Consider the following 25801-nt stretch of genomic DNA (forward strand, 5'->3'; position numbering starts at 1 on the left):
CAATAGAAACAAACGAAAGAAACAAAAAAGATACAGGAAAGGTTGTAATTATTTCCGCAACGTCAATTTTTCAAAACGCGTCTGAGGTGCGAATGTACCAGTTGTTGGTCTGTCACTCTCACAGAGACATACAAAGAACTTTCTTCCATAACTGTAAAAAACTGGCTTACTAAATTTTCCACAGTTTCATCTGCAAGTTTCAGTATCAAGACAATAGTACCTCGGTCCTAGCTATTTCAAGGCGATTGATTCCGATCGACGAAACATAAACTAACAATACACAGTGATTATTAGATGTTAGGCACTGAGCTAGTCCAAATTGTAATAGTTTGCACAATAATCCTGTTCTCGTTTACAGTTTAACAGGTAGACAATAAGGTGGAACACCAATCATGGTTTGCTTCGTCACACTAGAGCTAGAAGCATATATATATATATATATATATATATATATATATATATATTTAATAAACAGAAGCTTAATTATAAAGCGCTACACGAGACACACGGCAATTGACGCGTAGTAGCCATTCTTTCAACGCAAAATGGCAGGTTATCAGTCGCTTTTCTTCCATCAATGATGAGATGCCTATCAGCTTATTGTTCCTTCCTGATATAATTAGGGAAGTGGGCAAACCCAATTTCAAGCACAAGCATTTGGCTTGAATCCAATCCTTGAGTGGGCGATGTCATGCACCACCAGAGTCTTCTTCTGCTGCCAGTTTCCTATGATGGAAAAACTCTGCTCATTGATGTTCGCAGCAAAGGCCAAGCACACCTGCTCTAAACTTCGAGTGTAGAAAATGTTGCTTGCATCAAGCGCCAACTCTGCGCCTCCCTGGAAATGGAACGCAATTGGAGGGTAATCAACTGTGCTGTACTCGGAGAGATCATAGCAAGTGTCCAGTATCTCAAGTGGCACGGTCAGCTTATATTTGGCCATCACAGTTCGGACCGCAGACCTCAGAGCAGCGTAAATAGCCGGCGGCAACCGCGTAATCACCGTCCCGGAGTCTATGATAGCCCCAGATCTTGCGAACATGGAAGCAGAAATTGGAAGCAACCTCCCACCAACACTCATCCCAGTGATAGATAGGTGGTAAAGTTTGTAGCCTGCTAGCAACGGTGTGAACCGGACAGAGGTATAAGACATTGAATCGGGACCGAAGGCCAAGTAGCCGACGGCGCCGGAAGTTGGCAAGCAATAGGAAAAAATGCTGCTATACTTTTGGCCTGCCTGGGAAAGGACAGAAAGCTTGCCGCGTCCTAGCCCCAGAATTCCCCCCGTCATTCCAAATAGCCCCATGTTTCTGTGACCACATCCAAAGGTGAAACTGGGGAGTATGTCGTTCTTGCTCAGGGTCAGTGTGTCCCTGCTCAGGTACCCGACGGACATTGAACGGTCCCCATAAAGCATGCCGTAGATGCAAATATTGGAAGAAGTCGAGCATCCTCCTACACCGGATTCAAGTGCAGCCTCGTCGCATTCCTGTGCAGAGCATGGTATGCTTTTGTAGGTGGAAGACGCAGAGGGGGCGAACCTCGGTCCCTGCTGCTGGTAGCAGTAGGTCAAGCAGGGGCTGCACTGGACCCAGGTCAGGTCGCTGCCTGTGTCAAAGACTAGGCTGAAGTCCTTCTTGGGGGTGCCTAAGGCCACATTCACAATGAAGTTCCCACTGCCCAGTGATGTGCCTCGGTAAGCAGGGAGGCGTGTGGCGGCATCGGTGAGCAAGAGGTCCTCTTTCTGTGAAGTGTTTGGTGATGAAGAAGATGATATCCTTGAGTTAATCCAGTCCACCCGAGATTGGTCTTGCCGTAAGTCATGAATCAATCGGCCAGCCGTTGCATTGAAAGGAGAGCAAGGCCCACGCCGATCGATTAACTGCAGGACAGAGTTTCCTTCCACATCGTTGTGGGTACCTGTATTGAAGGACAAGATAGTGTAACAATATACTGGTAACTGAACCTTGAAGCATCTATTCGATGTCATGAAAGGCATAAAAGTTTCCCTGTTCAGCTGCAAAAGTGGAAAAGAGAAGTACTATGTTGGACCAAAACTGAAACAGAGCATTAAAACCTACGAGTTTAGATGTCAAGTGTTAATTCTGATTCTCCGTTTTCCATTTCTTTTGAAATTAAAATCTTGGCAGAATCAAGCTCGTTGAACAGGAAAACTCGATTGACCCCAAGGTCTTAGACTCTGGCTGACACTACCATTAGGAGATCAGATACTGGAGCCCAACCTTTTTGCAATTGACAGGTTCATTACTTTTAAGTCAAAATTCTGCAGTGTGTCAAGCTATTCTACTAGTACTTAATCCATTCTGCAATGGATTGGTGGGATACTGTTACTATTGCTTGATCAGTTTGGGATTGGACCTGCAGTAACCCAGTTGCCCATAGCCGAATCTCAAATAAAAAGTTCACAAGTTGAGCGGAATTGAGCATAACAGTAGTTGGAGTCCATGAGAAAACGGAAGACGGAAGACGGAAGGGGACTCACCTTCTGTGGTACTGTCGCATAGCCGTGATGGGAGTAGTCTGTCCACTGCGATTGTCTGAAAGCGCTGGCTGGTGTATCTTGCTGTGGTGCATGAGAAGGAGAATAAGAGGAGACAGAGAAGGAAGAATATAATACGAGTGAGTGAGGTCCTTGCCATCCTTGAGCTTGTAAAAGTGACCTATGATACTATCTCTTCTCTCCTAGGTTGTAGCTGGGATAATGGTGCTCTTCATTTTATAAAGATAGATCTTCCTATTGAAACCTCGAGGGAATGAGAATCTCCTATCACCGCTCATTTTATACAGGCTACAGTAAGACTTATGTGGCCAGAATTGAGATGGGTTTTTCCCTGGACTCAAAAGGCCCTTCAATTTAAAAAGGTAAATAGTTCAAAATCTGAGTAGCATCTGTTCCATCTAATCCCCTCTTGCTTATGAAAGAAAACTAAAAAAATCATAGTATTTCAATATTTACCTGAGTATGTTTGAAGAAAAAAAAAATGCAGCAAGTGCTCAAGTCGAATAATTCATTTAGTTTTAGAATTCTCATAAATTCCAGCAAGGCAACTGTTGGTTCGTCTGTCGTATTTGGTAATCTTTTCCTTTTTCGCTTGAGTTGAATTGATGCAATGCATGAACATTACTGAAGGGAGGATAAGAACTGAGGCTGAAGGAGCCACGGAATTAAAGAAATGATGCCCCTTTAGAAACCCCACTTTTCTTGTTTGACTCTGGAGTGCTGTATTTGAAACTTGCAGTACCAGTGACCGTGGAGATTGGACCAAAAAGTTTAACTTTTGAATTCTGGTGGAACCAAACTGAACTTGAATCCAAATAATACATGATGCAACTAAAAATTTTCAACATAATATATATATTTTTTTAATTAACTAGAGTGGGGCCATGACCCAGGCGGGCCCCCTCCCTTCGCCCTGCAGTGCTCCCTTCAACTCTAACTGGAGAATAGTGCCTGCCACCTTTGCAGCCCATGGACTTTGGGCCCGTAGAAATCACTCTCATGACTAGTAACCAAACTAACTATGCTATGTACCTTGGGACGCTTAACTTCTAACTTCCATTCATATTTTTCTTAAAAGTGTTTTTTGCTGTATAGGGAGATGTCTAAATCTGATTACCACTGGAAGCTTGAACTCGGGTTTGCTTTTTGCACGTCCACATCCGAATCTGACTCTGAATCCAATTTACAATATATTCGGTTAGTAAAATCTGATATAGATACTATATATTCATTATACTTTCCTAGTGCTCTGGATGCCATGGCGCAAAGAGGATGATCGGCTGAAAACTGCACGAGTGACAGTGTTCTTTCTTTCAGGGTCAATTCTAAGGACTCGTTTGTTTTACATAGCTTCCTCAAAAGTAGCAGGTCATTTTGCCAAGCAAATAATTTTTTTTTCCTAGCCTAGGGTAACAAACAACATAAGTAGTAAAATTGGTGCGGAGCAACATCAGTGAATGATAATTTTTCTGCAGGTAGAGATTGCATTTTGACATCAAAATTCAATGACATGAAATATTTGTTTTTTGAGACTGAAACAACCTACCCATTTCTTAGGAAAGATTGGTGACATACTCGCAAAGCAAGTAGCTCTTTGTCAAGAGGTCGTTTGGCAGCAAAAACCAACCCGCTGTTAGTGTCAGACAAAATTATTGAGATAGATTTATGGGACACTCACAAAATGTCTCTCCTGCCAAACGACAAACAACTAGTAAGAATCAAATTAATATTTTAAAACTGTTTGGTTATCAAAACAGAGACGTGCTTTCAATTATTTGAAGCTTTAAATCAACTCAGGGATTAGTTTTACATGGGCGTGTGAATCGAAATTTTGTAAACAGAAAAATTGGTGATCTAAGAATATATGTTGGTGATGAAGGGCATTGAAGCTAAAACTACCTCTGTAAGAGGGGAGTATCTTTGCCATTCATCTTCCTAGTTTATGTCCAAAAGACGGCAGACAAGAAATTGAATCACCGACGATGGTGTCATTTGTCATGGACACCGAGGACAATTAGCTGTTGCTTTCCAAGAAAATGAAGAGGATCTGATTTAAATATTTCGGAACGATTTCAGCCGCATATTTCTCAACCATTATTGCCATCTTTTTTGGAGTGTTCTGAATGGCATGCCTTCGGCTTTCTATAAGGGCCAGTTGCGATAAAGGTGCTCTAACCTATATGGGCTCGTCAATGAAACTTTTTAGATCTTTCAATAAAATTTTTATTTTTAATTGTTTTGATTTTGGATGCCTTTTTCAATATAAATAAAGAAATAAATAAATAAATAAATATATAGACAGAATCATCTGGCTCATTCATAAAGGTCCTTTCATCCATTGTGATGGATGGCTGAGAAATGAAAAGAAAAAAAAAAATATAAACTAACAGAAAATAAGCATTACCTTTTTCTTCCAGCTTGTTTTTCAAAAACTGGCCCATTAATCACAAATCCCATTTTTTAAAGTTCATACCTCAATAATTTTACATCTAGGGCTCTTTCTCTCTCTCTCTCTAGCCCAATAATTAAGCTTTAGTGATGCCTGCAGCTGATCTTCCCCCTCTTTGCTATCGTCATCCGCTCACTTTGGATAAGCATGTATACTACGTCTGCATGACTCGTTGTTCTTGTCTCATTTTCTCTCTTCCTCTCTCTCTCTCACTCTCTCACACTCTCTTTAACACACACAGTCACACACACACATGTATATATATCTGTGTGTGTCTGTGTATGTATATGGGTGAAAGAGAAAGAGCCGATAAAATGGAAATCTAGAGAGAGAGAAAGAAAGAGACAAAGACCATATGTCCATATTACGTGCAAATTTTGTCTCTTATTTGTTTAATTGTCACTTGTTTGTAACTTTTTATAGCAGCATTTACATTCTTATTTTTATCCTCTTTTTCTCTCTCCCATTTTTTTTATGCACTTAGTGTAACTGGTTCTATTGGTAGAAAGAGTCTGTTATAAGATATTCTGGCATTAGGCCTCTAGGGGTAAGCTGGTTTTCTTTCCCTCCTCCTTCTTTTATTTATCTTGCCCTTATAAATATAAAAATAAAAAAGGCAAAACCAAAATTAAGAAATTGAACGAGAAAAAGAATGATAATGAAAATTCTCTGCTTGCAAGCTTTTTTTTTTTAAAAATTAGGGGTACACCAGATTCTTAAATATATTTGGTGCTTTTTATTCACGCGTTTGTAAATTAATTCAGTAGCTTAGACAATTATGATTCTCGAAATGTTGATTGCTCCTTTTAAATATATAAAAAAATTGAGTGGTCATTCGTATTTAAAAAAAAAAAAATTAACCGCCAACAAAAATATATTCTACACTTCACAAATATTTGGAGTGCCATGTAGCAACTCTAGTGTCCTTGGATTATATGCATCATGGTTAAGAATTTGGAAAAGAATATCATTTTCTTTCCAAACGTCATGTTCACGTTGTGGAGTCATATCGCGTCTATATTATTGCTCCGTGTTCGACTAGGTGTTCTACCAATTGATTGTGCCTGTATTGGAGATTTGGAAATTAAAATTTGGGCCATTGAGCTAACAAATCTCTTAAAGCTACTTATGCTAACGATCCGTTTGCTGTGGGTGTTGGGCCTCGGTTGAGGAAACGGCCGAGGATGAGGAGATGCATCGATGATATTCATCTCTTGAAGATAACCTTTTGAGCTGCCAAAACTTTCGACAGACAATATAATATTTGTGATTGTCTGCAGGGATATGACAAATATATAGACCGTTTGATAGCCCTGATTTAAGATCTGTGCACAAGAGTCGAGTCTTGCTAGAGTTGAGCCAGCTCAATCTCAACTCGACTCAAGAAACTCAAGCTTGAGGTTCAGACAAAATAAGCTTGAGCTTGACTCAAAGATACAATGTTGAGCTTGAACTCAACTCGTTCCACTCATTTATGTTAAGCATGTCTCTTTTAACTGGTTTAACTTGATTGACTCTTATAGTTGCTACTCGTTTAATTATTTTCTTATTATAATTCAACATTCACTGCATAATGAGTCGATTCAAGTTCTTACAACTGTGACTTGACTTGCCTAACATTTCAAGCATACATTTGAACTTGAGCTGTCAGAGTTTTAACCAGAGTTCCAGCTGGCTGCTCTTTCTGCAGCTCTTCTTTTATAGACACTATGTCTGAAAAAGAGGATTGAGATCTCGGCCCAAACGAGAGGTAAGAAAATGAGGATCCCGACCTAAAGTTTAGGAAGTTTAGATTCTCAATGATCTGAATAGCCTTGGATCAAACGCTCCCGAGTTGGTCATGAGGTTCAAGTGGTGGTTGATGTTAGAGAAGCATCAGAGATTGGCATGCGTCGCTTGCTTCGGTGAACGGATGTGCCCGTATACGAGCTGGTTCAATTGGGCAAAGAAAGTGTGTGTGTGGAAGATTTCCTGCTAGAAATAAGTCGCTGTTTGTCCCCTTACATGGATTTTGTTTTCACTTTCAATCGGTATTTAAAACCACATCAGAGACACAATTGGGTACATGATGAGAGTGATCCAACATGGATCACAGGTAGCCTCAATCCGCTTTTAAGGGAATTTCTTAAGGGGCTCATATTTTGTCTATTGTCTAAAGAGTGGGCCTCTCTGTAATATCATTTGGTGGGCCGACATATGTCTATGAGAAATTTCAGACATTATGGCTGTCTTAACGTAAATATCCGCTTAAGTGGTTGCATTTTGGGATATTACGTCATTTTAGATGGTATGGGGTAATTTTGAAATGTATAGATAGCAGTACGCAATTATGTACTCTTTGATGGGTGGAATCTGTAATTGTCCTCAATATAAAATGGTAGTGGTCCTTGGGGTTGTGCAATAGTTGCCTGAAACATTGATTTCTAGGGTTTTCCTCTTCCCCATCTGAGAGAGACCTCAAGCGCGCCGCAAAGACCCTGGAAGATCCTACCGCGATCTACCGTCCAGTTCTTTAGATGGATTCAAGTACGCTTCCGCTTCAGTTTAAGGTTTTGTTTAATTCAATGATTTAGCATGAGCATGATCCTGTTTTGTTTATATGCGTTTGGTTTTGTGTATGCATGATGGGAGAAATCCCAACAATTGGTATCAGAGCATATGCTCGTTGTTGAATAATTGATTTTTTGGATGAATTTTTGTGCGTCTTCTCATTCGGTTCTACCCTGTTCTTGGCTGCGAGTTTCAAAAAAAAAAAATTTTCGTGGGCGAGCAACGGAAGCCGTCGGGCTTCTGCTGTAGTTGCCTGAGGCACATGGAAGTATGGCGAAGGGACGGCTAGTTTTCGGCAGGCAACCGTCGCCGGAAGGCGAACAACTGTCTGTCAGCCGTCCTGGCGCGACCCGCCGGCGGCCCGTTGGTAGTTCCCCTGCGTCTGTCGCAGCCACGCAAGAGGAAGAAAAGGGAAAAGGGGCACAAGGAGGAGTAGGCAGTGAGGAGCGACGGTTGGGAGGTGTGACGGCCAGCGAAGGGCGACCGCCGGTGACATTGCTGTCGCCGAACGGGCCCGTAGGACCAGCCGGCGCCCAGCCAACGTCGCCGGTGGCCTTCGCTGTCGTCGACTGCCGTTTTTAACTGTTCCCAAAACATAGAAAAAAGGGGTGGAAATCGAAGCAGAAACCGGTCGTTTCTGCCGGTTTCCAGTGGGCGTCGGCCCACCATCGCGGCCGGCGGCCACCCACGGAGTTGGGAGGCTTGCCGATGGAGCTTCATCGCCCGCCTGCCATTCGACAGGCGAGCGGTGGAGGAGACGCCCGAGCCGTCGAGCGGGAGGCAGCGGGTTGGACCCGTACCGGGTCAGGACAGACCGACCCGGATCCATAAAGATTGTAAAAAAAAAAAAAAAAAATTCTTTTTTGCTGCCCGGCCGCCTACGCCTATGTTAAAGCTTTTCGGACCGGGTCGGGTTCTGTCGGCCCCGACCCGTATCCATACGGTGATATGTAACTGGTTCATTCAGTTTCAGAACCGATTCATTCAGTTTAAGACCGATTCAGTTTGTTTTTAGATCGGTTCGGAACTTTCAGATCCGATTCGGACCATTTTGGGACCGGTTCATTCATTTTAAAACCGGTTCATTCATTTCAGAACCGGTTCATTAAGTTTTGGAATGGATTCAGTGGATTTTCAGACCGGTTCAGTTGATTTTCAGACCGAATCAGGGCATTTCAGACCGGTTCATTCAGTTTTGGAACCGATTTTAGGCATTTTCAAACCGGTTCATTGGGTTTTGGAACCGATACAGTCTATTTTTGACTGGTTCGTCCAAATTTTAAACTGGTTCAGTCCTGTTTAGGGCTATGTGGGTGTTTTAGTTGTGGTTGAAGACCGATACATGCAATTTTGAGGCTGATTCAGTGGTTCTTGACCCTCTTAAGCACAATTATGGTATCGGTTCATAATATTTTGGACTCTTTTGGGTCTATTTCATTAAATCATTTGGTTTTGAGTTTAATGTAGGAAAAATTTTGTATGTAATTTGGTTTATGCATCATGTTTTGCATGTTGTTAATTTGTGGGTGTGCTTTAGATGAATGTTTGGATTATGAATTTGATCTTTGGCCATGTCTATTGTTCGAAATGAGTAAGTTTGTACTTTATGTCGCTAAAGTGACCTCTGTTGTACTAATTTACCTGTTTTGAACATTAGATGATGGTATACTTGATCCATGCGGGCAATGATCAACCCAAAGGAGGATTGTTGTTTGGTCAGGTTTAAGTATACAGGGCAATGAATATGTGATAATTTTTCAGGTTTCCATGTGAATAGCGAGTCAATCCAAAAATAGGTTCGCTGTTTGACAAGGTTAATTATCTATGTCCATTGTTGATCAAGAATACCACTTGCAGTTAATATTTCGATCCAAAGATTGGATATTATCGTTGCACCGGTACCTTGTGATGGGTTTTGGGCCATTGTGTTTAAATTCATTTATATTTGTTGTTTGATCTATGTACATGTATTGATTATGAGCATGCTTTGATTTGTTCTTTGTATAGTGAGTTCTGGTTATATGATATTTGCAAATTTTGAGTATATTCCTAAGTTAAATGATTCGATTTTTTCAAGTAAGAAAAGAAAGGCTGTTAAGGAAGTTGCAGTTGACCAATCATCCGTTAAAAAACAGAAGAAGCATAAGGAATGCCTATCAGGCTGCTTCTTTTGCAAGGGTGAATGTCATATGAAGGAGGATTATACTGAGTATCACGTATGGCGTGAAATGAATGGTACACTTCTCACTTTTGGTTTGTTCTGAGGTTAATTTAACTTCAGTACTCAGAAACACTTGGTGGGTAGATTCATGTGCTACTACTCACATAAGTGTCTCTATGCAAGGCTGCCTAAATTGTCGAACGCCAAATGATGCTGAAAGATTCATCTATCTGGGCGATGGCAAAAAAGGCGAAGGTTGAAGTCATAGCAGATTTTCGGTTATTGTTAAAGACTGGTTGTTATTTGAATTTGACAGAAACTTATGTGGTACCGTCTTTTAGACGAAATTTGGTTTCTATTTCCTCACTGGACAAATTTGGTTATTATTGTTCATTTGAAAGAAATAAATTAAGTTGTTTCAGAATTCAAATTTGATTGTCACTGGTTCTTTGTCTAACAGCAATAACCTCTATTTGCTTGATACAGTTGCTTCATATCATGAAACCTTGTCTGTTACGTTTAGAGGTACTAAAGGAAAATTAGCCAAGGATAATTCTATTATGTTGTGGCATTGGCGTTTAGGACATATCTCTGAAAAGAGAATATAAAGGCTTATGTCGAAAGGAATTCTTGAGTCCCTTGATTTTGCAGACTTTAATGTTTACACTAAATGTATAAAGGGAAAATGAATAAACATTAAGGGGTTATAAGTTTTATAATCCATTCAGTAAGTCTTTCTTTAAAAAAGAAAATGCCCATTTCTTTGAGGATATTGAGTTTGGGAAGGTGATCAGGTTAGAAGCATTGCCTTTGAAGAGAGACATGAGTCCACTCTATTCAGAAGAAGACAATGATGTCGATTTCTCTACAAAAGAACAAAATCAACAAGCTCAAGAAAATCAAGTAGAGGTGCCACTGAGGAGATCCACTAAAGAGAGGAGAAATACAATTTCAAATGATTTTGTCTATCTCCAAGAACATGATGTTGATATGGGCTTAATGGAAGATGATCCTATTAACCTCCAGCAAGCAATAAAGAGTTCTAAATCTCATAAGTGGATAGATGCAATGAATGAAGAAATAAAGTCAGTGATGGATAATGACGTATGGGAAGTTGTTCCTTTGCTTGAAGGTGTGAAACTCATTGGTTGTAAATGGATATTTAAAACTAAGAGGGATTCATTAGGTAACATCGAAAGGTATAAGGTACGTCTTGTCGCTAAGGGCTTTACTCAAAAGGAAGACATTGATTATACAGAGACTTTCTCTCCAGTTTAATCGAAAGACTCTTTTAGGACTATAATGGCACTTGTAGCTCATTTTGACTTAGAGTTGCATCAGATGGATGTAAAGACATCGTTTCTAAATGGATACATTGATGAAACAATATATATGGTGCAACCAGAAAACTTTGTTTCAGGAGATACAAAGAAAATGGTTTGCAAACTCAAGAAATCCATCTATGGGCTAAAGCAAGCTTCCCGTCAGTGACATTACAAATTTCATCAAGTTATAGTTTCATTTGGCTTTGAGACTAATATGGTTGATGAATGTGTATACCAAAAGTTCAGTGTGCGTAAATTTATCTTTCTGATTTTATATGTCAATGATATATTGCTGGCAAATAATGATGTGGGCACATTGCATGAAACTAAGAATTTTTTGTCAATAAAGTTTGACATGAAGGATCTTGGTTGTGCATCTTTTGTATTGGGGATCCAAATATTTCGAGATCGTTCTCGGGGTATTCTTGGATTATTACAAAAGGCCTACATTGATAAGGTGCTTCAGCGATATGACATGAAGGATTGTAAACCAGGAGATACTCCAGTTGCTAAAGGAGATAAGTTTAGTCTCAAACAGTGCCTTAAAAGTGAAATCGAATCTAAGGAAATGGAAAGGATTCCCTATTCGTCTATTGTGGGAAGCCTTATGTATGCTCCAGTTTGTACTCGTCCGGATATTGCATTTATCGTTGCAATGTTAGGCAGATACTTAAGTGATCCTGGTATGGATAATTGGGAAGCAGCAAAAAAGAGTTTTGAGGTACTTACAAAGAACAAAAATGTTTTATGCTCACATACAGGAAGTCAGACCAGTTGGAGATCATTGGGTATTCGGATTCTGACTTTGCTGGGTGTTAAGACGGTAGCATAGCATGTTACGAGACATCTAATCATGCTTTATGATTGCGGAATTTTGTCACGGGGCTGCGCATTATGTATAGTGTAGAAAGACTATTAAGGTTATTGTGTGACAATAATTCAGCAGTCATGTACTCTAATAACAGCCAAAGGTTGTCAAAGTCGAAGCACATCGACATTAAGTTTTTTGGGCTATTAAAGAGATATGATATAAAATGGTCAGGTGTCTAGAGCATATTGGGACAAACTCCATGATTGCAGATCCGCTTACCAAGGGTTTAACACATAAGGTCTTTCACGAACATGTTGTTCACATGGGGGTGTTATCCTTGGATGATGTGTAGGTTTAGTGGGAGTTTATATTTTGTTTGCTCTTATGTATAGACACATATTCAGTTTTCTGCAGAATAAAGTTTAAAGTTCTTTGGCTCCATTATGTGTTTATGTGTTTGTGTTTTTTATCTCCATAAGGTTTTAAAGTTGGACCAGTTGAGAATAGACATGTTGTAATCACATTGCATGTAATTCTCATGCTATACATCCATATCAGATCTATGTCATTGGTTGTATTAACATTTGTGATAATTGAATGTTTAGCTAATTTTATTATAGCGAAAACCACTTTGGTTCTGTGTTGATATGGTCATGGACGAGATTGGTAAAAATGACGTTTAATAAGATAGCAATCATGAGCTCCTAAGGTTTTGTGTAATGTCTGAATGTATAAAGACATATTTGGCCCAAGTGGGAGATTGTAAGATCATTTGGTAGGCCCGCAAATGTCTATGAGGAATTTCAGACATTATGGCTGTCTTAACGTAAATATCCACTTAAGTGATTGCATTTTGGGATATTACGTCATTTGAGATGGTATGGGGTAATTTTGAAATGTATAGATACCAGTACGCAATTATGGACTCTTTGATGGGTGGAATTCGTAATTATCCTTAATATAAAATGGTAGTGGTTCCTGGGGTCGTACAATGGTTGCCTGAAATATTGGTTTTTAGGGTTTTCCTCTTCCCCATCTGAGAGAGACCTCAAGCGCGCTGCAAAGACCCTGGAAGATCCTACCGCGATCTACCGTCCAGTTCTTCAGATGGATTCAGGTACGCTTCCGCTTCAGTTTAAGGTTTTGTTTAATTCAATGATTTAGCATGAGCATGATCCTGTTTTGTTTAGGGCATATACGTTTGGTTTTGTGTATGCATGAGGGGAGAAATCCCAACACTCTCATTTCTGTATTTTTTTTAATTGCCTTTTCAGGTTGAAAAGTATACATCGGTTCACTCCCATCAAATTAATTGAAGAAGGTTATGCTCTTTTTAACTAGATCTAAGTGGCAGACCACTAGTTGATGTTTGTTGACAGAATTGATATCCATAGATCCTTTCCATTCAAGCAGAAATTAAATTTCGTAGCAGGGAATAAAGGGGACGTTGCATCCTTCAGCGTCGCATCAATTTTAGAACCCCTGATTTCCTGACAGGATTTGCAACCAGAAATGCAAACTTTCATGTCTCTTCATCTCATGGAGCTGGTGATCAAATCACAAACTTGCTCATAGCAATTGAGCAACAGCAACAGGGACAAATGAAATGAATGCCACCATGGAAGATATTCAGGAAATCCACCACTCTTCCATTTGCTAGTTCAAGATTGAAAGTACCTGCTCCCAGAGAGAGACAACAAAATGGGAAGATGGTTCCTCCATAAATTATATATATGTATACATCCAGGTGATGCTTTGAGAATGCAAAAAACTCTTTATTGTAGTATAGGAGAGCAAGTTACTGATCTATCACATTGATTGCTTTTTGCACCATTTATTGCAAAGATGGTAATTAACAAAGGGAAATAAGTCACAACACACTAATTAAAAGCCTTAATTATTGCATGCGCCTGGTTTGAACCCAAGTCTGCCATTGGGGATGTCATGTATCAGTAGAGTGCCCTTCTGCTGCCAACTCCCTATGATAGCCAGTTTACTCTCGTCCACTGTGGGAGCAAATGCCAGGCACATGCGGGACGTATTCCAGTACAGGGGATAGAAGATGTTGGCTGAGCCGAGCACTAAATCGATGCCGCCCTGGATGCTCAATGTCACGGAAGGGTGATCATATGTTGGGTAATCGGAGAAGTCGTAGCAGGTGTCGAACACACCACCCGCCTCGGCCAACGGATACTGGGACATGAGTGTTCGGAAACCGGACCTTAATTCATCGTATACGGCAGGCGGTAGCCGAGAGATCACCGTCCCGGAATCGATAAAGGCACCGGATTTCGCAAAGCTGGAAGAGGAAGTTAATAATGGCTGCCCATTTAGACTCATTCCGGTGACAGTAAGGTAGTAGAAGGGTAGACTACCGGGGAGAATGGGTGTGAACTGGGCGGAAGCGTAAGAGGGGTCGGGACCCAAGGCCAAGTAGCCCTCCGTGCTTACTGTTGGAAGGCAGTAGGCAAACACGTTGCCATACTGATTGGCGGTTTGGTATACGAAAGACAGATTGCTCCGGCCAAATGCAAGCATTCCTCCGGTCATGCCGAATATGCCGTTGTTGTTTTGGCCGCACCCGAAGATTAATCCCGGCATCCTGTCCGTGGGTGTCATGGTGAGGATGTCTCTGCTTAGGTAACCTTCCGAGATGGACTGGTCAAGATAGCGAATTTTATAAAGACACTTGTCGGAGACGGCGCAATCTTCCGGCCAAGGGCAGTCGGGGGATGAGCAGGATAGAGGTTCGTAGGTGGAAGAGGCAGATGGGTCGTATGTAGGTCCCTGCTGCGGGTAGCATGAGGAGCAGGGCTCGCACTGAACCCAGTTGACGTCGCTGCCCGTGTCAAAGGAGAGGAAGAAATTTTTCGTGGGTGTGCCGAGGGCCACGGCTACGATGAAATTGTCGCTATTTAGTGGCCTCCCCTGGTACATCCGAGCCGCTGTGATGGCTCCCTCCGTTTGCGACAAGTCTCTTGGCAATTGCCTGTTGTGCGAAGATGAAGAAGATGGTATCCTTGAATTGACCCAATCGACACGCAACTGGTCCTGCTCGATGGTCTCCTTGAAAACTTGTTCAGTCTCCCCCAATGCTCCCGTAAAGAGAGAGTTGCAAGGGCCATGCCGATGCACTAGTTTAAGGACAGACTTTCCTTGCACTATATTGCTGACACCTGCAAGCATGCATGTGATCGTGAATGAGTAATTCAAGCGTGAAACTTAAGAACAATCAAGGGTTCATCAACTTGATCGTATCTTGGTCAGATCGACTACTACTTGCGTGCACCAGTCTGTGCAGGCAACAAACAAACACCCTTCAAAAAAAGAACGAGGGTTGGAGCAGTTCAGAAATTTTTTTATCAGGAGGTGCAATCTTTTTACTTTTTATAACTCTTTTTTATCCTTTTTCAAAACTTTTTTTTTTTCACTTTATCAAGGTGATTCTGGTCATCATATTCTCTTGCATGTATGTGTATATAAGCAGCTTCGGTATATTAGGAGATGAGTTATAAATTCAATTGGCTTTCGCAGCAATGACTGAGGAGGTGGACACAAAACCATCCGAACTAATTGAATACTTCAAGCTGAACACCTCCTAATTAACCAGCAGGGTGAGGACTAGAACATTCGTTAATGATCCGACCACGATGGATCTGTATATACTTAATCTTACGGGCCCAGTCAGAACATTCTAGCTAAGGGGCACTAAGTATATGATCTTAAATTTTGAAGAAGCACCTTTATGCAAATGAAAAAAAAAAAAACTGCCATAAAAATAAACACTTTTGTGGGCCTGCCTCCACCCTTGCTAAATCTTAGCGAGAGTTAGGATTTTTCAAAGTTATATGTGTCGGCCTTTCTAGATCGTGATGAAGATCGAACATAGAAGGTGGATGTGGATCCATCCAGGGACCCATCCCCAGCAACACTTCAGGACCAGATAAACCTTAGAATGGAAAAAGATGAAGTTGTATTGTAGCAAAGCTGGGGGGAAAAAATATCAAGATACGACCAAAATATTTATCAACGGGACCAATACGGAAACGGTGGAGCATGAAGGGCAAGGTTTGTAGTGGCCGGTCAAGGAACTACGTTCACGCTCAGTAGGAAAAGCGAATAAAGAACAAAAGAGTGTTCTAAGATTAAGACCCTGCCCGTGGTGCAAGCCAAGCAAAAACCACTGGTCTTTCTCTATTATATATCGCCCCATTTGGTAGGACGGCGTGAATATTGGGCGAAGATTAATTAGCTCCATACGAGAGACTTTCGAACATTATCAGAAAGGTTCTCTACATTTTATTCTGTGACTTTGGCGTGTTGCTATGGCCGGTCTTAAACGCTAACTCGAGCGGTGGAAAGTTATGGCTAGTTTCCAAGCAACTTTCGACTATTTTTCTAAACCAGTGCGTGATATTCTTCTTTCACGAGAGAGACGTTGAGGTTGATAGGGCGGCTTGAGTGAAAAATTGCATGCAGATCACAGGAGGGGTCTGTTCTTCACTGGGGCGTTGAGTACTTCTTTTGTGTAATTTCCTATGTTTAGTGAATTCCAGTGGAGTTGGAAATTTTTCTTGGAAAAGCAGAATAGTATTTTCAAAATTTCTACAAGGTCCAAACAATGCTTTTCAGATTTTCTATTAAAACTAAACTACAGAGTTTCAAGATTATAAGATTAATTTTTTTTTTTCAAAATCATGGGACTAAATGCCCCGATCATAACCCATGGATATAGGAAGGCACCTTGCCTCCCTAAATCATATAAATTCTGTCTTTTCACTGGGTGTTATATTCCTCAACACTGCAAAATAGATGATTACACTCTAATTGATAGGTATTTCACTCTCTATTCAGGTCACTCACAGGTCTTGAAGCAGTACTTGACACTGAAAATAGAGAAAAAGAGAGATGAGATTCGGCCTCTTTGTTGTTTATCCTCCTACTTGCTTGTTAATCGGTTTCCTTTCCCTTTTTTTCTTGTTCTCATTGAAATCCCGGTGTTACTATATTGTTTGTCCAAGTAGTCGAGATATAAGAGGCTTTCTGAAAATTCGGTCGGACTTAAAGTGGTAGCATAAATGTTCAGATCTTTGGTGTTTGGATTAATTACACACCAGACAAATTACGATAAAATGTGCGAGCAATCAAACTTGCCTTTAGCGAGGCTTGCTGTTTAAGCTGATAAGATGGCAATTTTAGTCGTAAACCAAACATAAAATTTTATAATCAGAACATGGTCAACCTTTGGTGGTATATATAAGAAAAACACATTTAAGTTTCAGGTTTTTTTAATTTGACGGCATATACTTCACATAAAAGAGACGGTTAAATTTCAAAATCTAATCTTATGTGTGTTTTTGTCGAAGTTATCTAAGCACATGTTATTCTAACAAATTCAAAAGAAAAGCAAATACTTGATAAAATATGGGCTGACAATTGGAAATCGTGTACTACTTCACCTTTAGCGACGGTACATGTGCGCGACGGAAGCAGTGTTTCAGCAGATACTGTCCGAAGGTGGCGTTGATTTGCGGATATCGCGCTAGTGATTAGTGGGAAGGAAGCAAGAGAGAGGATGAGAAGGAAGGAAGCATGAAGAACTAACGATGAGATGTTCGCCATTATCCCCTCAATGGCCGGTTTGATTTCTCTCCTTCACTTTATATTGGACACGGTTGTGTTGGCTTCGAAAATCACACGACTGTCCGTCTGCGATGGGTTGACGTCAACGACATGGACATGGATCCTTTATTGGATCACCATAGACAACTGGATTCGAATTTCCAGCGTGGGCCTTGTTTCAGATGTGAACGGCTCAAATTGGGACCAGTTGTTGGACAATTCGCCGATTGAGCAATATGGATGTGAATAAGGGATTGAAATATATTATAGATTGTGCATGGTGAGTTCCAGTTTACTTTAATTTAATCAATAGCAATATTGCATAAGCTTTTGTAAATCCAACTTTATATATATGTCATATATGTAATAGGTTTTGTACTTTGTACCTGTTCCTTACTTTAGGGAATGCGGGGTTGAGAAGAAGCATCGGTCATCTTCCGACAGTGGGTCAAATCCGCTCTTCGGATACTCATTTTTGTAAATTCTTATCGCTAGCATACATGGACTTAAGACAAAGTGCTTGAACTCTGCTTGTTGTAGGCACATCAACCCATGATCGATCGTCTAAGACTGCTGTTTAGGTGCCCGCACATGCAAGACACTTGCAATTACATATTTAAAAAATAATGTATATATATATATATATATATATATATAAGAACTCCACATCATGATAATCAGAAATAATGGGTATGTTACAGGATCATGAATGTCTTCTTATTCATAGTGTCTCCATCCAGTGGTCTATTGATAGACCCAAACCTGCCAAACATGGTTAGATGTTTCCAATGTAAATTAAACACGACAAAAAATCACAAGACACGAACGCGCGCGGATGGTACCTTTAGTCACATGCCGATCGATGGCGGTACTCCAGACAATTTCATAAACATAATTTTCTCAAATCACTTTTTTTTTCAAGTTCATCTAACAATGATTTCACATCTCTGATACAAATCCCTCTCTCTCTCTCTCTCTCTCTCTCTCTCTTTCTCCCTCTCGGTGTGTCAATGTTTTCATGGCTAATAATCATCAGGCATAACAATAATTGAGTTCTGTCTTCGTTTTGTCTCCGAAATCATATGTAGAGGAAAGTTAAAATCTGAGAGTGCAGAGCATGCGACTTGGGAGAAGGCAGAACTCAATTTTACCAAATCCAAGAAAAAAAAAGCCACAGTAAGAAATGGATTGGCACAGTTTAAGCCAATATACAAAGATGGTAACGAATCCACGAGAAAGTAAGTCAGGGAATCCAAGCAGAAGGCCCTAATAGTTGCACGCTTCTTGTTTGATCCCAAGCCTGGCGTTGGGGATGTCATGCACCAGCAAAGTACCCTTCTGTTGCCAGTTGCCTATGATAGCCACGCTACTCTCATCCTCCAAGGGAGCAAATGCCAAGCACACCTGAGACAGCGTCCCGTCCGCAGGGTAAAAGATGTTCTCCCAGTTGAGCACCCAATCGATGCCTCCCAGAATGTTGAATGCGATGGAAGGGTAATCAACGATTGGGTAACCAGAAAAGTCATAGCAGGTGTCCAGGATACCGTCTGGCTCGGTCAGCGGGTACTTGGACATGAAAGCCCGGAAACTGGCCCTCAGTGCACTGTAAGCCTCCGGCGGTAGCCGGGTGATGACGGTCCCCGAGTCGAGAATGGTGCCGGGGTCGGCGAAGCTGGAAGAATTAACCAGTAATGGCTGCGCATTTACACTGATTCCGACCAAAGCAAAGAAGTAGAAGGGAGCTAAATGATGAAGGAGCAAGGGTGTGAACTTGGCGGAGGCGTAAGATGGGTCGGGACCCAAGACCAAGTAACCCGTCATGCTTACCGTCGGGAGGCAGTAGGCAAACGTCCGGCGATACGTGTGGGCAGTTTGGGATATTAAAGAGACGCTGCCGCGTCCCAGTCCAAGGAGTCCTCCGGTCTTCCCGAACGATCCCTGGTTCTTGTGGCCGCACCCAAAGGTGAACCCCGGGAACCTGTGTAGGGCTGTTAAGGTCAGGGTGTCCTTGCTGAGGTACCCACTTGTCGAGGATTTGTCCCCGTAGTGAACCTCATAGACACAGACGTCGGAGGTCGTGCACCCACCGGTGCCGTAGTCGAGCATCGCCAGGAAGCACTCCGGTGCAGAGCAGGGCACAGTTCTGTAGGTGAAGGAAGCGAACGGTGCGAACGTAGGGCCCTGCTGCTGGTAGCATGGGGAGCAAGGGAGGCACTGGACCCAGGAGAGGTCGCTGCCCGTGTCGAAGGAGAGGCTGAATCTTGTGGTGGGTGTGCCGAGGCCCACCGTTACAATGTAAGTTAAGACGCCCAGTGGGGTTCCGACGTATGTGGGAAGCTCTGTGGTGGCATCCGTTTGCAGCAGGTCTTTTGGTTGCTGCTTGTCATGTGAGGAGGACGAAGAAGATGCTGCTATCCTTGAGTTAAGCCAATCGACTCGCAGCTGGTCCTGCTGGAGGGTCTCCCTGAAAACTTGTTCAATCTCTATGGACGACGCTTCTGGGAAGGGATCATTGCAAGGGCCATGTCGATGCACCAGTTTCAGGACAGGCTTTCCTCGTGCCGATCTGTTGCTGGGAGCTGCATGTGATCACGAAAACGATCAGTGATAATATTTGAACCTCAAGCATAAGCAATGGTGCAAGGCATTAAAATCTCAAGTGAAAATAGTTATGACAGAACAGAAACGCTCTGCTCTTTGGAACTCATTAATGTGTCCCAAAAATTAAGGCTCATTGTTCGGTTGACATCTTTCACCAAAAGAGAATTAGATTTTGCAAAAGCATGCACAACTTTTCAAGGCATATATAAGGAAAAAAAACATTTAACTTTCAGTTTCTTTAACTTTATCGGCCTAACACCCTCTAATGATAAGGTGGTATATATATATATATAATTTGTCATATAAAGAAAATTAGATTTTAGAAAAATATGAACAATTTTCGATGGTATACATGAGGGGGGAAAAACGCCCAAATTTCAGTTTCCTTACATATCTGCCGAAATTACATATAAATCAGGCATTAAATGACAGAAATCTAAACTTAATAAAAAATGTTTTTCATTATACCTGCGAAAATTAATTGAGCATGTTATTCTAAGCAAGTACTTGGGAAAATAGGCAGAGAATTGGAAATCATGTACACCTTTACCGACGGAACATGTGTGCGAGGGAAGCAGTTTTTGAGCAGAAAACGTCTGAAGGTGATGCTGATTTATCTCCTTTGCACTAGTGACCAATGGTCAGCACACAAGAGAGAGAATCAGAAGCAGGGGAGCAGCAATATGAGCACTTGGGAAGGAAGCGTTCGCCATTCGCGGTAAATGACTTAATGGCCTCTTAATTTTTCTCTTCTCTTCACCTGCTATATATATATATATATATATATATATATATATATTGAGGCTTTACAAGGGAGTACCGATCATGAAGGCTCTGCGCTTAATTTATATCGGACACGGTTGTTCTGGCATTGAAAATCACACGATTGTCTGTCTGTGATGGGTTGAAATCAATGATATGGACTTGGATCATCTACTATCTTGGATCATCACTGCCAATTTGAAATTGAATTTTCTGGTGTATGTAGTTCTTGGTTGGGATGTAAACGGGTCAAATTGGGATCATTTTCAGACACTTATGACAACTGACTAATTGGAGCCAATCGAGCATGGACATGAACATCGGATAGAGATGAAGAAATTAAAGGTAGTGGTGTGCCACAACAAATTACGCATATTAATTATCATACATTGTTTTTTTCATTTAAATATATGTGATTCCTTTGAAGGAAAGCTTGTCCCTCTAAACATTCTGATCAAATCTCATAATCATAAAATCTTAACTATCGAATGATCTAAGAATTGATGATTAACTAAATTCGAACAACATATTAAGATAACATCAGCATAGTTACAATTTTGAAAATAAATTAAAAAATTTAATTTTAAAAATGTGGTCGCACATTTTCCTGCTCAATTTCATTGCGTCCGACCTCACACATAACATATATTTGAAAGTGGGTTGTACTGCGAGTCTGTCGATCTGGGTTTTGTAAGAACTGATGCTGTTTCATCCGTTGATTTTTAAGCCACCAAAGAAAGCGTCATGTATGTCATGATTTTGGTGGTTGCAAATTTAATCTTCTCTAATTAACTTCACATTTCGCCGTTGCGTATGTACATCTTACTAAAAATTTCCAGTATGTGTTGGAGTCATTAGGAATGGTTAGGAAATAGGTGTTTGTTAGGTGTCAACATTTGCTAAATAGGTGGTAGACCCATTAGGCCAGTGATCTCAAACATTGGAAGCATCAACCGTTGAGAAACATTGGAAGCATCATTGTCATTGAAAACGCACCAACTTATAGGCTAAAGAATGTAGGTATTTCTTAACCAAGAACACCAACAAATGATTAACTTCTAGACTTCAGATCATATGGCGGAAATCTACATAATTAGCACTGCATAGAAGGACCAAAAAGACTTTTATATACTTCCAAAATTCTAACATTAAGTATTTTATCTTTATAATTTAAATACGGCGATCAGCTCTTGGATTGGTTTTCCATTTAAATATGATTCAATATTAAAGATGAAAGCTTCGGATCTGATATAGGACTTAAAAAGGATTTTAAAAATTATTTCTTAAAAATAAGCAAAAAAAAAAAAAACTAAGTCTAATAAAGGGAGCTCCGGCTATCACCAGTTTAATTTGCAGGGAGAAGAGAAAGGGAAAACCACGACTTCTTCGTTCAACAAGAAAATACCCAAGGATAGGACGGGTTACAATCCTCTTGGAACTAAACAAATCATGACATTCAACTGTGGACAACTCTGTTAGCAAAATCACAGGGATTGCCTCCATTTCTCTGTTGGGAAGGTCTATCTACAGCTGCCTTTCTCATTGTTTCCTCATTTCATAATCAATATTTTGTTACCTTGTTTATCACGCAGGATTCCTGTCTGATCTTCTTACCTAAAATGGTCTGACCTGTATTCTATATATTGAGAGTTTACCTTCTCTCAAGATCACAAGAGAAATAAAGTGAGAGCTCCCTTATTCCCATGGACGTAGGCATCAAAATGCCAAACCATGTATATGCTTGAGTGTTATTCTTTGCTCTTCCATTCTAGTTTTTCATGTTTTTAACATGGTATCAGAGCCAGGTTCCGATCCTGTGACCTGTGGGTTGAGAGCTCTGGTAGTCATTGAGAGGGAGTCTTTCTTGCTGTTTGCCGCAAAATCACCCAGGAAGCACAATCAGATTTCATCGTTACGAAGTGCTATGGGAGGAGGTATTTAAAACAGGGACTGCAAAATACAGTCCCATTGCTCTTTTGCAGCGACGCTGATTTCTCTAGCGACTTAAACTGTCAGACGAGAGGAAAGCCGAGAAGCGCTCGCAGAGGGGAATCGAAAGAGGGCCCGGAAGAGGCAATGCGATCCCAGTGATCCTCTTCTTGCTGTTTCGCGTGCGGGAAAAGCTTCGTCCTCTCCCCACGTAGAGCGTGTCCTGTTGCTGGCGTCGCACCGCTATCCTATGCTCCTTGCTCATTTCTTCCGGCGATCATCCAATCAGGGACTCGACAAAAGGTACTGGAGTTCTGGCGATCATTTCTTCCTTCTTTCTTGCTCTTACCGGTTGTCGCTAGAAGGGAACATCGCAGAGCACACCGCTCACCCTTTGCCCTCTGTTTTTTTTAGGGCACCAAAAAAGGAGAACATCACTCTCCTTTGCCCTCTGTTTTTTGGGCACCGAAGAGGAGCACATCGCCCTCTTGTGTTTTTTGCAGCATTCACCTTCCGTGCAAGAATCATCTCTTGTTGGAGCGCTCGCTGTCTGTTGGATTGCATTCATTCAGTGGAAGCGTTCCTTCTTGCTGGGCAGGGCCTTTTTAACATATTACGGATGGTCGGTATTCAAACTGCTACTGCTCAAGGGGACGAGAATTCTAAAGGATCCAAATCCTCGGATCAATATGGAAACACTTTAAAGATCACATCCACCCTCCTCAACGGAACAAACTATTTAAGTTGGGCGAAGGCTGCACGTTTATTTCTCAGTAGAAGATCTAAAGCGGGATACATCAACGGAAAAATTAAGCAGCATGCACCTAATGATCCCAGGTATGAGGAATGAGAATCTGAGAATGATATGGTCATGTCTTCGTTAATAAATTCAATGGATCCGTCTATAGCAAATATGTTCATGTATCAAGATACGGCTCAAAGCATTTGGGAGTCGCTAAAAGAACTTTACAACGAGCAAAATAATCTTGCTCGAATATATCAAATTCAATGTGAGATTGCTAATCTCATGGTGGGAAACAAAGATGTTCAACTTTATATTGGACGTATTCGCGGTCTCTTTGATGAACTTCTTCAATATCGACTAGCCACATCGGATCCCGATATCTTCACACAACGGTTTGAAGAAGATAAAATTTTCAAAGTGCTGGCTGGTCTCAGTGACGACTATGAAAACTTGCGCAGTCAAATTTTGAATTCTTCTCCTCTTCCAACATTCAACACCGTCTGCCAAATCATTCAAATAGAGGTATCTAAGAGAAAAGTTATGAACTCATCCACCAAAGATGAAGTTGCAGGAGAAAACTCTGAAAAAATGGAGTTATGAACTCATCCACCAAAGATGAAGTTGCAGGAGAAAACTCTGAAAAAATGGTGTATATTTCTCACACTCAAGAAGGACAAAGACGTGGACCAAACAATATGAGATCACGTAGCAAGATGAAGTGCACCCTTTGCAGAAAGATTGGGCACACCCGAGAACGATTCTGGGAGATCACAGGGAGGCCTGAGAAGGAAAAACCAACCTCGACCTCAAAGGAGACAAATTTGGCATGCACGTCTTCAAAGGCGATCAATGTGGCAAATTTTGTTACAAAGGACGATCTGGAAAATTTTTTTCGAAAATTCTCCAAGGCCAACCTCGTCTCCTCTCAACCAGTCGGAGAAAGTTCTGAAGGTAAACCTTTAGTTTTTCTTCGTATGAGAAAAAATAATGCTTGGATTATTGACTTCGGAGCAACCGATCACATGACTAGTGAATCATCTACTTTTAGTGAACTTATCAAAGATTATAGACAACCTGTTTTCACTGCCGATGGTTCTTCTATAAATGTCGAGTGTGCTGGTACAATGACGTTCTTTGGAAATTAAAAATCTAAAGTTCTTCTTATTCCTAAACTTGCAGCAAATTTGATTTCTGTTAGGAAGATTACTCAAGCTTACAATTGTTTGGCAATTTTTTCTTCCAAGGACGTGACATTTCAGGAACTGAACTCGAAGAAAGTGATTGGTAAAGGACATCTCCAAAGAGAACTGTATGTTCTAGATGATGACTGTGTTGGTCTTCTCACCAGAAGCCGACGAAACTCTGAGTACCAGATATGACACGCTAGATTGGGGCACATTTTAGACCGGAGTATCAAAAAACTTATTCCTCAACTTACTACAGAAGATTAGGCAGTGAGTTTTCCAAGTTTACAAGACTTCCGTTTCAATCGTCTGTAGAAAAATCTGTTGAAGTTTTCGATCTCGTACACTCTAATGTATGAGGACCCGCTCCTAAAATCTCTCATACCGAATATAGATATTATGTCTCTTTTATCGATGATATGACTCATGTAACCTGGATTTATTTTCTCAAAAATAAAAGTGAGGTGCAAAAAATATTTGAAGAGTTCTATAGTCTTATTCATACTCAGTATGACAATGGTGGGGTGTATGTTAATGATAATCTTAAAGAGTTTATGCGAATGAAAGACATACAACCACAATACTCTTGTGCCGAAACTCCTCAACAAAATGGCGTCGCAGAGAGGAAAAATCGTCAACTCTTAAACATCGCCCGTGCTCTCATGATATATATGAATGTGCTACAAAAATATTGGAATGAAGCCATTGGAACCGCCTGCTATATATCTAACCGGATTCCTAATTTTAGCATTTATGGCAAGGTACCTCTTGAATTTCTCCTCAAACGACCAATCTCCATTAAGCATCTCAAGGCGTTTGGGTGCAAGTGTTACGTCCATGTGCAGGAAAAGTTTAGAAACAAATTTCAGAAACGTGCCATAAAATGTATTTTCATGGGATATTCAAGCAAAAAACATGGCTATCGCTGCCTTGATCCCATTACCTACAAGATGATAGTCTCAAGAGATGTAAAATTCTATAAGACTGAAAATTATTTTGAAAATACTCAACAAGAAGAGTGCCCTTCTCAGCTCTCCATGCAAAACAATGACACTCCTCGTCCCTTGATTGACACCTTCAACCAAATCCCTCACTGAAAAAATGATGAAGTTAACAGCTGTCTTCCAATCAAGAAGTGACT

The 25801-nt window shown here is 40.9% G+C and overlaps 3 protein-coding genes and 1 long non-coding RNA gene across 4 annotated transcripts; 1 reads left to right on the plus strand and 3 right to left on the minus strand.

Moving 5' to 3' along the window:
• Nucleotides 1-310: 310 nt before the first annotated feature.
• LOC116264940 (aspartyl protease family protein At5g10770-like) lies at nucleotides 311-2783 on the minus strand. Its single transcript, XM_031645406.2, has 2 exons — nucleotides 2504-2783; nucleotides 311-1920 (listed from the first exon to the last, which is right to left on the minus strand). The coding sequence occupies exons 1-2, from the start codon at nucleotides 2658-2660 to the stop codon at nucleotides 644-646; spliced, it is 1434 nt and encodes a 477-aa protein (XP_031501266.1). The 5' UTR covers nucleotides 2661-2783; the 3' UTR covers nucleotides 311-643.
• A 10811-nt stretch (nucleotides 2784-13594) lies between these two features.
• LOC116264767 (aspartyl protease family protein At5g10770-like) lies at nucleotides 13595-17431 on the minus strand. Its single transcript, XM_031645148.2, has 2 exons — nucleotides 17277-17431; nucleotides 13595-14993 (listed from the first exon to the last, which is right to left on the minus strand). Exon 2 carries the CDS (start codon nucleotides 14752-14754, stop codon nucleotides 13711-13713), a length of 1044 nt encoding a protein of 347 aa, XP_031501008.1. The 5' UTR covers nucleotides 14755-14993; nucleotides 17277-17431; the 3' UTR covers nucleotides 13595-13710.
• Nucleotides 17432-18436: 1005 nt separating this feature from the next.
• Nucleotides 18437-20753, minus strand: LOC116263572 (aspartyl protease family protein At5g10770-like). Its single transcript, XM_031643308.2, has 2 exons — nucleotides 20732-20753; nucleotides 18437-20018 (listed from the first exon to the last, which is right to left on the minus strand). The coding sequence occupies exons 1-2, from the start codon at nucleotides 20751-20753 to the stop codon at nucleotides 18706-18708; spliced, it is 1335 nt and encodes a 444-aa protein (XP_031499168.1). The 3' UTR covers nucleotides 18437-18705.
• A 1759-nt stretch (nucleotides 20754-22512) lies between these two features.
• Nucleotides 22513-25082, plus strand: LOC126410564 (uncharacterized). The gene is made up of 3 exons (XR_007574787.1): nucleotides 22513-23034; nucleotides 23146-24427; nucleotides 24721-25082. It is a non-coding gene; the product is annotated as an uncharacterized LOC126410564 (long non-coding RNA).
• Nucleotides 25083-25801: the final 719 nt, after the last annotated feature.

This window comes from Nymphaea colorata, chromosome 11, assembly GCF_008831285.2.
Source record: "Nymphaea colorata isolate Beijing-Zhang1983 chromosome 11, ASM883128v2, whole genome shotgun sequence".
Lineage (NCBI taxonomy): Eukaryota > Viridiplantae > Streptophyta > Magnoliopsida > Nymphaeales > Nymphaeaceae > Nymphaea > Nymphaea colorata.

Coding starts and splice junctions, on each gene's coding strand:
- LOC116263572 (XM_031643308.2), bottom strand. CDS start 20,753: ATGGCGAACGCTTCCTTCCCAA. Junction 20,019..20,731: donor GGCGAACGCTTCCTTCCCAA/GTGCTCATATTG, acceptor GATCACATGCAG/CTCCCAGCAACAGATCGGCA.
- LOC116264940 (XM_031645406.2), bottom strand. CDS start 2,660: ATGGCAAGGACCTCACTCACTCGTATTATATTCTTCCTTCTCTGTCTC. Junction 1,921..2,503: donor ATGCGACAGTACCACAGAAG/GTGAGTCCCCTT, acceptor CCTTCAATACAG/GTACCCACAACGATGTGGAA.
- LOC116264767 (XM_031645148.2), bottom strand. CDS start 14,754: ATGTACCAGGGGAGGCCACTAAATAGCGACAATTTCATCGTAGCCGTG.